Raw genomic sequence first — 11,988 nt, 5'->3', positions numbered from 1 at the left:
TGATAACATTCTCATTTACAGCATTTTTACACAAGTGCTTAAAACTTTTCACAGTACTGTAGCTTTGCAGGCAGGTTTCTTCAAGTGTCTTAGAGACGTTGCCAGTTCTTCTGGATCTATTCTGTCTCAGTTTTTTCAGTTTCTTCATGTAATCCCAGACTGACTCGATGAAGTTAAAATCTGATCTCTGAGATGATCATATACTGTTTTCAGATATACAAGTAGGCTACATAAAGTACATAAAGAAAAGTAACACATGGTAGATCTAAACATATTATGCCTCAAGCAGATTAAAGGGACTAATAGGATTCCAGAGATGAATCAGAGATGAACTTGTTGACAGTTGAACCCATAAACTCAAAAAGAAGGATGTTGAAATCAATTAATCAAACTCACGAATCCAAGTAATTATATAGTTTATATAACAAACAGCATTTTGCGCACAAAAACATTACGTAAACATCATGTATTCTAAGAATCATTGGGGGTGAGGTAGGCCTATTTAAGGAACACATTTACAAAGAAAAACATTTAATTGCAAATGTGGATGATTACATTTCTGTTTCAGCTCATTCATGTTTTTTATTCAACCATGGCTGTTCTGCCTCTACTAGAAATATTTTCTGTCTTGTTATAACTTGTGAAATCATAATTGTTTAATAGCTGTAGACTCATGCACTCTCACATTTTCTATATATGTGTATGGCTCTAATACACTGGTCAGAGAGAGAGAGATACATCCATTATAAGGGTGGAGTTAAAGCTTTTGTGACTCATGTGCATTTTGTATCATCAGGGTGTGGTCAGTGAGGAAAATACATCAATAGAAAAAAGTAAATCTGAAGAGAAGCAACAGAAGCAACACCTTTTTCCCTTGCGAAGCTTGAATGTCCTTAAATTCCATTAGGAACATTTGCATTGTTCTTTGATCCAGCTCCTCGGATGATTCACTGATAATAATAATAATGAGTTATACAATTACATAATATTTATTATAGCATTAAGTCAAATCTGTCAAAAATAAAAAACCTTCCTATTATTGTATAGGATTGGCTAAAATGGTATGCATGAAAACGTACGGACAGAGAGTTAAACTCTTGCTGGAAATGAATGCCAACAGTACAGTATCCTCATCTGACCCCATTTCAAATGTTCAGACTGTAAGCAGTTGACAAATTCACAGTAAAATTATTCTAGTCATATTCCTGCAGTTTCATTAAAGATCAATGCTTCCTTTGAGGTATTTGAAAAGTATTTAAGCATGTTTTGGTTACCAGAAAATACATGAGTTGATCAAAAATACCTTGAATGCAGTGTATGTTGAATGTCTGTCAAATGTTTAATTCTTAATGTAAGCATATAGCACTTGTGCAATAAGAGACAAAGCATGACATTTTGAAGCCTGCTGAATGTATGGTCTAAAATGCAATCAAAGTCTTCATGACCTAACTTACAGAGAACATTATGTTACAGACTCTCAAATAAAACATTGGCTAAAATGATTTGCAGCTGACGTTGAACAAAATACGGTTACACTGTTATGCCAGAAGTAGATTAAACCTACTTTTTTTTAAACATAGTTTTATTAGGTGAAGTTACTGACGCACAGATAGCCACACCTGCGTTCACCTGAACATGTCCTAAAGCTTTAGTTTGCAGGAACATAAAGAAAATTGTGATTCCTGAGGGTATTGTCTTCTTTAAAAGTCTGTCTGTGTGTACCTGCCAAAAGACAGGGGAGTGGCTCCATATAAAATCCTACCCAGGAGTCATGTGGAGACTTGCCTATCAAAGTAGAGAGAAAATCAGAAAGAAAGCGGCAGAAATCAGGTAACAACATTCATTCTGCACAAGTGAAGTTCACAGACAGCTCACTTACTTTATCTAACATCCAGACAGCCAACATTTTTCTCTTCAGATTCTCAAGGATCGAAGGTAAAACACATTCAAATCAAATATATATAGGCTATATATATATATATATTTTTTTTTTTTTTTACCACCTAAAAGTGAAAGTATAAAAAACTTCCTTTTGTATTGATCTGTAATTATTATTTTCTTAGATTCAGATTCTAAAATTATCTGTTGTTTATTATATGTCCAGAGAAAATTATAAACCATCTGTTGCTCTCCTGAAATATTTGTTTATTTATAAATCCTGATGTGAACAATCAGAATTCTTTGTATCTTGGTTTGGTGTGGGGTTGCACCTGACTTGAGACTGGAAACCAGATTAAAACAATAGAAAGCAAAACACCTTTATGGTTTTAATAAATAAGGGAGCATTTCATTAATTATATTTGTAAATGTTTATTTGTTTTATTCTCAACTTCACAGTACGTGGGAAAGAAGTTAGGCTAAACCCTTAGCTGATTCTGAATTCAGTTCTGAAAAGACCATTATTTGTCTATGGGGGCACATTCACTGTGTTTAGCTTTTTCATGTATTGTGGTTTGCACGGAAACAGTAGCTCTTGCATTTGAAACTGAATATGTAGGGAGGGTGGGGTGGTGATGAATTGCTTTACTCTCTCCACTGTAAATATGACACTAGCTGTACTTGCAAGTCTTTTGTTGGAACAAGTAATTGTACCTTAGGCAGTCTTTTTTTACAGTTAAATGCATTAAAGTTAAATACGAGGATGTGCCATTTATAATTACTTTTTGGATATGGTCTGGAATAGCCTTCCATTCTTGCCTTGAAATCTGAGTAGAATAAGCCAAGAAATAAAACCAAATCCTTTCGTTTATCAGTGCACACACATTTTACATTTCTTGTTAAAACTTATTTTGAAGGACATTGTCATTTACAATAAAACTCTTATCATCATGTAAACGCAAATTTCTGTCATTTCACATAGCAATTCATCAAGTTGAATTGATAAAATACTATGTTAGCATTTAAGGAAGTTGGCAATATATGTTTTGCAGTTCTTTTGATCCAGTATATCCTACATTTCAGCTGTGATAAAAACACTGAAGCTCCATTCATTTGATATACAACTTTTTTTTTACAATGAAGACTGATTCTTCTTATCACACTGATTTTAATGATCTGTACTGTTTCGCTACATTTATTTAGCATGGAATGGATGATTTAATGCAGCAAAGAAACTATCCAGGAGGAAGTTCAGGAGACAGAGGTAAGGATGCTTGATCAGATCACTCACTTTTGTTCTAGCCCTGAGTTTGAGTGTATTTAATTGCTGTGAATCGGTGCCAAAATAGTCTGTGAAGATCTTTTAATTCAGAACACTGTGTCATCTAGTGGTTCTGTAATGTTACTGAGAAGCTTGATCATTAAACTGATGACTAATGAAGTGGCACAGTTTTAATCAGTGGTATTTATACTGCTCTATGTTTGTGACTGTCAAAGCAAGAACTGGTCACATTTATAAGACATGTATTCTGAAAACAGGCATCACTGAAACAATCTCTACTACAAGAATTACAGCTTTACCTCCACGTAAGTTATCCCCTCCCGTATATATTTTATGTGTTCTCGTTGTGTTTTATTCACATTCAATGCCTTATTCCTCTACAGAATTTGTGCTTCAAGGGAAATTTCCTGTTTGTCATACTGTGAATGTAACTTGAGCATCTTCCAAAAGTGGACATTGCTGTAGTTTATTGTGTTTTTTACCCTCAGGAGGCTTCGGTGCATCCGCCAACAAGGGTATGTCAAGCACCTCCGGGTCTCCTGGCCTGGAGAAGAACATTTTGACTCAAAACAACAGCAGTTTTTTTTTCTCATCCTGTAAGCAAATAAATCATTTGATATTTCAAATAAACTTGTAAATTAACCAAAGACAGAATAGACTTATAAATGTTCTAAGAATTTGTAAATGGCTAAAATTGTCCCTGCTTCTGTGATTCAGCATCCGTGGGGTTGAGTGCAGGTGGGTTAGGCTCTGGATCAAGGGAGTATCTGGTAGAGGAGTCATCTGTGAGTAAGAGTAAGAAGGCAGGTGGTGCTTCTGGAGGATTTGAGAGTGTCTCTGGATCAGGATCTGGATCAGGATCAGGATCAGGATCTGGATCAGGATCAGGGCCGGGGGTGAGATCCAGCTCCACTGATGGCATGAGAAGAACACGAGACTCTCCTTTGTTTCTGGAGAGGAAAAGCAAAACCACTCATTCACGTCGTTATGATGGTTAGTCACAGCTGAGAAACCTTAAATAAATAAACTAAATCATTTTTGTTGGTCCTTCATTATACTAGCATTTAATCTTTTTTTAAACTTCAGGAAGCTCAAGTGAAAACTCCTCCCCAGAGATCACAAGAAAAGACTATGGTAAGACCCTCAGTCACATTAAAAGGAATAACAGGGTTTTATGTGATTGAGACTAGAAATATCAGCTTTTGTTTCATTGCTCGGATTCCAGGTTCAACTAGAGGAAGGAGTCAAAGCAGGGGTGAGATTATTTACACTATTACAAATATATAAATTACTTTGCATAGGTCATCCAGTCAAGTAGTATTATCCTATAACATTTTTACTTTCAAAAAGCCAATAGTATAAAACCCTGCCCATCACAGACATAATTCACAGGGAGTATTTCTGATTGGCTAAAAATGGTGGGCCACTCCCCAGTCAGGCAGTAGGGACAGTTCATTCATTGAATTATCAAACACATCTTTAATTTAGGCCTGATTCTTTCCTTATCAGTAATGTTTTACACAACCGATTCTGATTCGTCAATTGAAGCATTCAGCTGTCGAATATTTCTGAAAAATTACTATTGTCCATGTTGAAACTTTGTTCATTCAAATCAATATCCCATGTCCATGTACAACTGTGGCTAGAAGTATTGGCATTGACTTAAATTGTGTGTTTCATAAATTCATCTGCTTCAGTTGTTGATTCGCATTGCTTCTAGATTATTGTGCAGAGCGATCAGATGCATTTTAAATATCAAAAAGCTTGGCTGGCCTAAAAAATAAACTTTATCACAAAAACACATATTTCAGTTTTTGTTTTTTGGGCCCTGGCACAAAACGGCCAGCAAATATCATTTTACTAATCATATCATCAGCACATGGGAAAGTGTGAACAAGTACTAGTCAGAAGAAATCACCCTTGGATTATAAAATGGTTGGATGATTGGATTAAAAAAGGAGACTGATTGCTATAAAATGAGAGAAGAAGTGCTTCCAATCATTGTGTTCTCGTGTTAACAATGGTTACCTCCAAAGAAAGACATGCAGCCATCATCACTTTGCCTTAAAATAGCCTCACACAAGGAAATTGCTGCAAAGAATATTGCACCTGAAAGAACCAATTGACAAAACATCAAGGAGAGAGTTTCAACTCCAGAGTGTCCAAAGACATCCAAGAGTGTCTAGCAAGTGCCAGGACCGTCTCCTGAGGAGTTGGCTACAGAATTGTGTCATCAACAGTGTAGAGCTTGCTCAATATTGGCAGCAGATCGGTATGAGTGCATCTGCAAGCACAGTGACGCCAAGACTTTTGGACAACGGCCTGGTGTCAAGAAGGGCAGCGAAGAAGCCACTTTTCTCCTAGAAATACATCAAGGATAGACTGAAATTCTGCAGGAAGAAGCCGATGACTGGTGGAAGAAGACTGATACAAGTTATTTTCTCTTATGAAGCCCCCTTCTGACTGTTTGGGACATCTGGAAAATCGATTGTCCGGAGAAGAAAAGGTGGACGCTACCATGTGTCCTGTGTTATGCCAACAGTGAAGCATCCTGAGACCATCCATGTGTGCTTTTTATCCAAGGGAGTGGGCTCTTTCACAATTTTTCCCCAAAAACACTGCCGTGAATAAAGAATGGGATCAAAAGGTCCTGCAAGAGCAACTTCTCCAATTCAACAATTTGGTGGTGATCTGTGCATTTTCCAGTATGAAGGAGCACCACGTCACAATACAAGAGTGATAATGAAGTGGCTCGAGATCATTACATTGAAATTTTGGATCCATGGCCAGGCAATCTTAATCCCATAAAGAACATGTGGTCAATCCTCAAAAGGCGAGTGCATAAGCAGAAGCCCACAAATTGTGATCAACTCCGAGCACTAATAAGGCAAGAATGGATCATCATCAGGATTTGGCCCAGAAGCTGATATCCAGCATTCCAGAGTGAACTGTAGAGGTTATGAAGAAGAAGGGTCAACAACACTGTAAATACTGACTCTTTGCATAAATTGGAATTGGAAATTTTGTTTTTCCAATAAAACTAATGAAATGTTTATCATTGTTGTTCAGTATAGAAACATTTGAAATATTATCTACAAATACTGAAACAGCAAACTTTAAAAAACATAAAATTTATGTTACTTCTAATACTTTGGGCCATGACTGTGTATTTATTCATTTGAAAAGTAGAAGTCTAATAAGCTTTATAATGTAATTTTCAGGCGTCATTATCATAAAATAAACACTGAAGAATACCGGCACAATGTTGAATGTGTCTCAACACTTGGTTCTTGGGAAATTACTGATCAGTTCCATATATTAAATATACAGTATGTGCTAAATGTGCATGTTAGTGTTGAAATAATGAAGACGATCATGTTCAGAATTCAAACTGTTTTCTCTCTATCACTATTTTTATCTCTCTTTCGGTGTCTGTTTTAGAGACGGAAATCAGGACCAGACTGCAAAGTGCATCTCCCTCCACTAGATGTATGTTGTCTATTTTTTTTTTATTCAATTATTTCAGGAAATTAAATAAATAAATAGAGATGTAACACTCAATGACAATTAAACTGCATTAAAAAACAAAAAGTGAAATGAAACAAACATGTAATACATTTTTAAGTTGGGAAGTTTACAAATTAATTTAACATGTTTTCCCCTGATGCAAAGAAAAAGCTCAGAAAATATTGAGTTTTGTTCAACACCTGAGAGAGTGAAAGTAAAAGGCATGTTTAGTCATGAAGTTGTGACTAATACAGTGCTGTTGCTATAGGGACTGAGCTGGATGATGTGAAGAAGCTGTTGAAGGGATCGCGCTCCGCCAGCGTCAGCCCCACACGCTCTCCCTCCTCCTCCCCTCTTCCTATACCTCGCAAGGCCACCACCTTAGACACCAAGATCTCTACCAAGCAAGGTAAGGAAAGCTCAGGCTGATGACAGATAGTAAAGCTTGATTAAACTGCAAGATATCATTGTATTTTAACACTCCTACCACACCTATGGTGTGCAGAGCCCATTTATTTTCAAAATCCAAATTCCCCAGTTCATCTGTGCATAGAGATCTTGTGCTTATTGCCAAAGCGTTAAGACCTCCTTTCAATTTTCTCAGTCGAGCAATATGACAGCACTATTCTTGACGCTGACCTTGCCTCGTACACATGGAACTCCTCCACACTGCCCTCTACAGTTTCCACTGGACCTGGTGCTGCTTACGGCTTCCACAGCAACACCAACAACATGTCAACGGGAGCTTCGCTTGTCAGCAGCACATCACCATCCTCTTTATCAGGTCTGCTTCGTTGATCACTGTTGACCTGTCAATATAGAGAATTGAGCAAGTCATTAATCCAGTAATTGATTGAGGCAAACTTTGAACATAAATATGTAAATCCCTCAATATCACACCTTGGAAATTATTATTTTCTGGGGTGATTATAAATAAAACTGTGAACACATCAAAACATTCCATTGAAAACAGTCCTCTAACATACATGCAATGGTATTTTTTATATACATTTTATGTACAAATACATGTTTTTGTTCTTTTCTTTTTTTTCTTGTCTTACAGTGTATGGCTTCCACAACAATTTAGCTCCTGCTAGTGGAGTTCTAGCTTCGAGTGGGGTTAACACAGTCTCAGGTATCCTCTGAGGCATATAATGTTAAATAATTGTAATGACATTAGAAGACAATAAAATTCCTTGTAAGCATGTTTATTTGTTTATGTGTGTATTTTTAGGATATGGAGTGCAGAAGAATTATTCGACAAGTCCCAACAGCAATTTTGCTGTTAGCACAGGCGTCTCCACTGCAGGTGTTTGTTATATTTATATTCTGTACAACAGGGCTCAACAATAAGAATGGCCCAGTGTCAATCTGAGACAGTTTTGGGATACGTGATTGAATTGTCAATTGCTCTGTCGGGCCAATGCTGGATTGTCACCGTATTTTGTACTCATTAATCCTGTGTTTTTCACTGTTTTTTATAAACAAAAGTGTTTATTAATTTTAGTAGGATAATTTAAAGATATTTTTCCCAAAGCCGAAACCTCACATATGATTTGTTTTGAACTGAATTATTTTGGGTAAAGAAATCCTAACATTTTATGAAATGTTTCAATATAATTTAAGCATAGGCCTACACTACCATTCGAAATTTTGGGGTCAGTTATAGGGGTCTTACTTGTCTTCTGTTCAGCAAGACTGCATTTGTTTGTTAAAAATACAGTAAAACAGTAATATTTCGAAATATTATCACAATTTAAATTAACTGTTTTATGTTATGTAATTTATTCCTGTGATGGCGAAGATGAATTTTCAGTGGCTATAGCATAGGCTACTCCAGTCTTCAGACACGTGATTCTTCAGAAATCATTCTAAAAAAAAATCAGAATGAATAGACAGTTCAAAAGAAACTTTCAACTATGTAAAGGTCTTTACCGTCACATTTGATCAATTTAATTTACTAATATGTTTTAATTTAGTCAGGACACGGAAGAAATCATTGCTTGTAGCCTAATCATTGTTTAAACAGGGTCACTGTGTCCTTTTAAAAGAGGTGGCAAAGAGATAGGCTACTTGACATTTGAACATGATTATTTATTTGTTTATGTGTGTATTTCTAGGATATGGTGTGCAGAAGAATTATTCCTCAAGTCCCAACAGCACTCTTGCTGTTAGCACAGGCGTCTCCACTGCAGGTGTTTGTTATAGTCATTCAGTAGCCTAGGATTTATAGTTACTGTAGTTAGACGTAAAGACGTAGCTATTGTCACATAATAAACAAGAAGACTTGGTGTCACATTTAGGAACTGGTACAAGGAGCCTTAATGAGAATGTGTCAAAGAGATACCTGACGCTGGAGAAGGAGAACATTCCAGTGAAGAGAGACACTGAGGAACTTATCCTGACCAAAGACAGTGGCAAGCACTTTACCAACAGCGCCCCCAATGGGACAGCAGGTAAACACAGGACTGAATATTGTATTCGATGTTTTAGAGATTGATAATTCACCCAAAATTTCTCCTGTTGAACACAAAATAACTTATTTTAAAGAATGTGGGGAACCAGACGGCACCCATTTACTTCCACAGTATTTTTCTTCCTACTATGGAAGTCAATGGCTAACTGTCAACTGTCTGTTTACCGGCATTCTTTAAAATAGTTTATTTTGTGTTCAACATTAGAAAGAAACTTATACATGTTTGGAACAACATGAGGGTGAGTATTTTTGGGTGAACTATACCTTTAAAGTGATTTAAAATACAAAATGATTGATGTTTTGACCTAACACTACATATTGATTAACTTTTAAAGTTTACATATTGATTGATTTTAAAGGGTCATATTCAGATGTTTCAGTGAAGAAGGAAACTATGATGACCAGCTATTCTGAAAGTGTTCCTGTGAAGTCTAGCTCTGGCGCACATTGTAAGGGACTTAATCTTCATGTATCATTATATTGTTTAATATAAAATGAATATGTGATTTTTAAAAATTGTACCCCTCCAAAGATGGGTCTACGTCAGTGTCAACAAAAGATAAAGCTACTTACGCAGGTAAAACTTTTTATTTGAGAAACTATTGCACATAATACAGTATGTTATAGAGTCACACTGTATAAAACTGGGACTCACATGTCTATTGATATTTGCGTTCTGTCAGAGATTCATAAGGCTAAGCTTGAGGATGAGGATTACTGTAAGTGTGGAGGGGGTCTCTGTGGATGTGGGCCAAACTGCTGTTCCTGGTGGAAGTGGCTGCTGGGTTTTTTGCTCAGCCTCCTGCTGCTCCTCGGCCTTCTGTTTGGACTCATTGCTCTATGTAAGATTTGAATGTCTAGATTAAAAACTTAAGTAAACATATGTGCTGTTGCATATAGTCTTCTAATCAGTTGCTAATCTCTTTTCCTTGAAGCTGAGGAGGTAAAGAAACTAAAGTCTCGTGTCAGCGCTCTTGAGGGAATATCGTCCTCCATGAATGCCCGCACAAGTCGTCTGTCTGCTCCTATTGATGACATTGACATATATAAAGATGCCGGAAGTAGAGCAGCATATGTTAATTCACTGGATTCTGCAGTTTCTTCAGACAATTCTGTACTGCAGAGAAATGTACAGCAAATACTGAGAGCTGAGCTGCAGTCTGAAGCAATGAAAGGTAGTGAAAACAGTTCTGCTCAAACACACAAACATCGAAACATACATTTTATAGAAATGCATATATTTAATTATTAAATGTATTTATATGCAAACACAAAACTTGTACATTTGTGTGTGTATCTAGCCTTCCTTGCTTCTTCAGCTAAAGCTGAAAGAGGACTTCCAGGGCCAAAAGGTACATCATATATTCTGTTTTTACTGAGCACACATTACAGCAAACCGAATTTATAACTTCTATTGAGATTTAATAGAGAGCAACCTGATTTCCTATTACTATCACAATCACACCTTTACTCTTTTCACCACTTTCAGGTGACAATGGTTCTCCAGGAACGAGGGGTTTGTACAGTTTTAAAATCAATTATGCTATCTGTAAATTCAATTAACTTTTTATCTGTGTGTATATTGATATGCGTACAGTTGTAAACATTTATTTTTTCTAACCTGTTTTTCAGGAGACAATGGTTTTCCAGGGCTTCCAGGTAAGAACAATGCTTGGTCTTCTTGTAGAACTAAAGCCTTAACAGGTGTGCAGCAAAATATATATATATGTATATTTTATATCTGCAGGTCCACCAGGAATGCCAGGAAATCCAGGAAGGGAAGGACAAAAAGGGGGGAAAGGAAGTGCAGGTACCTGAAACATTACACAATGCTTTTATTTTCTGGAAAAACGATCACGATCATCCATTCTGTTTAAATCTCAAATTACCCCAAAAGTTAAGGCTTAGAGGTTCAGGTGTAGATGCTGTCCATAAATGCTGAAGCTAACAGGTGCTATTGCTGTAGCAGCACTAACAAATAGCTTTAAATAAAGTCAGTTAATCCCACACTCCTGTACTTCCTCATTCATACACTCCAGATTACAGCCTAGTCCCTTGCTACATTTAGGAAATATATAAGACACATTTCTTCTGTGAACACTTGACTCTGTTCTGTTAATGCTCTTACTCTTTCTGAAAAAAGAATGAACCTTTTCTATAGATGTTGCCTCATGGAAACTTGTATGCTAAAGTTGTAAATTAAAATGTATGTGACAGGTGAACATGGTGCTGAAGGACCCCCAGGATTCAGGGGAAGAGATGGTCAACCTGGACCCCGTGGAGACCCAGGACCTCCTGGAGCAGGAGAGAAGGGTGAAAGGGGTAAGATACTGCATGTTTTGAGAATATGGCTCTTGAAACACGATCTTAGCATTTCATTCTTAGTACTTAATTCACACAATTTAAGTTCTCATACACAACATAAATTTGAGATTTAAGCTTCTGTTTTGATCATATTTACAATGTGTTTGTGTATCTGTTCGTTCTCTAGGTATTCCTGGCTCTCCTGGTCAAGTTGGTGCACCTGGGCCTAAAGGTCAAAACAAAACATAATTTATATTATTATTTTTATTGTTGTTGTTTTCATTTGGGTCATAAAAGCTAATACAGTATGGTTTAAGATGTGAGTCATTGTGCAAATGCATTGGCATGAAAATATGTACTTATGTATAAATGTTTAGCCTACCTAATCATTAAGCAGTAATGAAATATAAGTTTGATCTTTGTTCTCTTTTTGTCTGTTTTTCAACAGGTGCTAGTGGTTTACATGGTAATCAACTCTTTGAACTATTTTAGTGGCATTGTGTATTTGTTTTCATCATATAATGACATTACATGTGAAAAA

At 36.4% G+C, this 11,988-nt stretch overlaps 1 protein-coding gene across 7 annotated transcripts in view; it reads left to right on the top strand.

Annotated features, from left to right (window-relative positions):
* The first annotated feature begins 1,675 nt into the window (after nucleotides 1-1,675).
* The window catches only part of col17a1b (collagen, type XVII, alpha 1b), a 27,053-nt gene continuing 16,740 nt past the window's right edge, over nucleotides 1,676-11,988 (top strand). For 2 of the 7 annotated variants that reach the window (XM_077237044.1, XM_077237043.1), the window contains exons 1-25: nucleotides 1,784-1,935; nucleotides 3,082-3,142; nucleotides 3,418-3,465; nucleotides 3,649-3,756; nucleotides 3,878-4,153; nucleotides 4,247-4,294; nucleotides 4,386-4,415; nucleotides 6,602-6,649; nucleotides 6,936-7,076; nucleotides 7,272-7,451; nucleotides 7,731-7,802; nucleotides 7,902-7,976; nucleotides 8,788-8,862; nucleotides 8,971-9,123; nucleotides 9,503-9,592; nucleotides 9,676-9,720; nucleotides 9,827-9,985; nucleotides 10,079-10,318; nucleotides 10,445-10,495; nucleotides 10,633-10,659; nucleotides 10,776-10,802; nucleotides 10,891-10,953; nucleotides 11,361-11,465; nucleotides 11,635-11,679; nucleotides 11,896-11,913. In XM_077237044.1, coding sequence (XP_077093159.1) covers nucleotides 3,088-3,142; nucleotides 3,418-3,465; nucleotides 3,649-3,756; nucleotides 3,878-4,153; nucleotides 4,247-4,294; nucleotides 4,386-4,415; nucleotides 6,602-6,649; nucleotides 6,936-7,076; nucleotides 7,272-7,451; nucleotides 7,731-7,802; nucleotides 7,902-7,976; nucleotides 8,788-8,862; nucleotides 8,971-9,123; nucleotides 9,503-9,592; nucleotides 9,676-9,720; nucleotides 9,827-9,985; nucleotides 10,079-10,318; nucleotides 10,445-10,495; nucleotides 10,633-10,659; nucleotides 10,776-10,802; nucleotides 10,891-10,953; nucleotides 11,361-11,465; nucleotides 11,635-11,679; nucleotides 11,896-11,913 — 2,179 coding nt within the window. In that variant the 5' untranslated portion in view covers nucleotides 1,784-1,935; nucleotides 3,082-3,087. Of the gene's footprint in view, nucleotides 1,936-3,081; nucleotides 3,143-3,417; nucleotides 3,466-3,648; nucleotides 3,757-3,877; nucleotides 4,154-4,246; nucleotides 4,295-4,385; nucleotides 4,416-6,601; nucleotides 6,650-6,935; nucleotides 7,077-7,271; nucleotides 7,452-7,730; nucleotides 7,803-7,901; nucleotides 7,977-8,787; nucleotides 8,863-8,970; nucleotides 9,124-9,502; nucleotides 9,593-9,675; nucleotides 9,721-9,826; nucleotides 9,986-10,078; nucleotides 10,319-10,444; nucleotides 10,496-10,632; nucleotides 10,660-10,775; nucleotides 10,803-10,890; nucleotides 10,954-11,360; nucleotides 11,466-11,634; nucleotides 11,680-11,895; nucleotides 11,914-11,988 lie in introns of all 7 variants that reach the window. The other 5 variants (XM_077237045.1, XM_077237049.1, XM_077237047.1 and 2 more) reach the window with 5 other exon arrangements.

The sequence above is a fragment of the Siphateles boraxobius genome, unplaced genomic scaffold (genome assembly GCF_051911475.1).
Source record: "Siphateles boraxobius isolate OS27281-9 unplaced genomic scaffold, OSU_SipBor_1 20, whole genome shotgun sequence".
Taxonomy (NCBI): domain Eukaryota; kingdom Metazoa; phylum Chordata; class Actinopteri; order Cypriniformes; family Leuciscidae; genus Siphateles; species Siphateles boraxobius.
The sequence above is the reverse complement of the archived record's forward strand: the minus strand, read 5'-3'. Positions and strand labels throughout refer to the sequence as shown.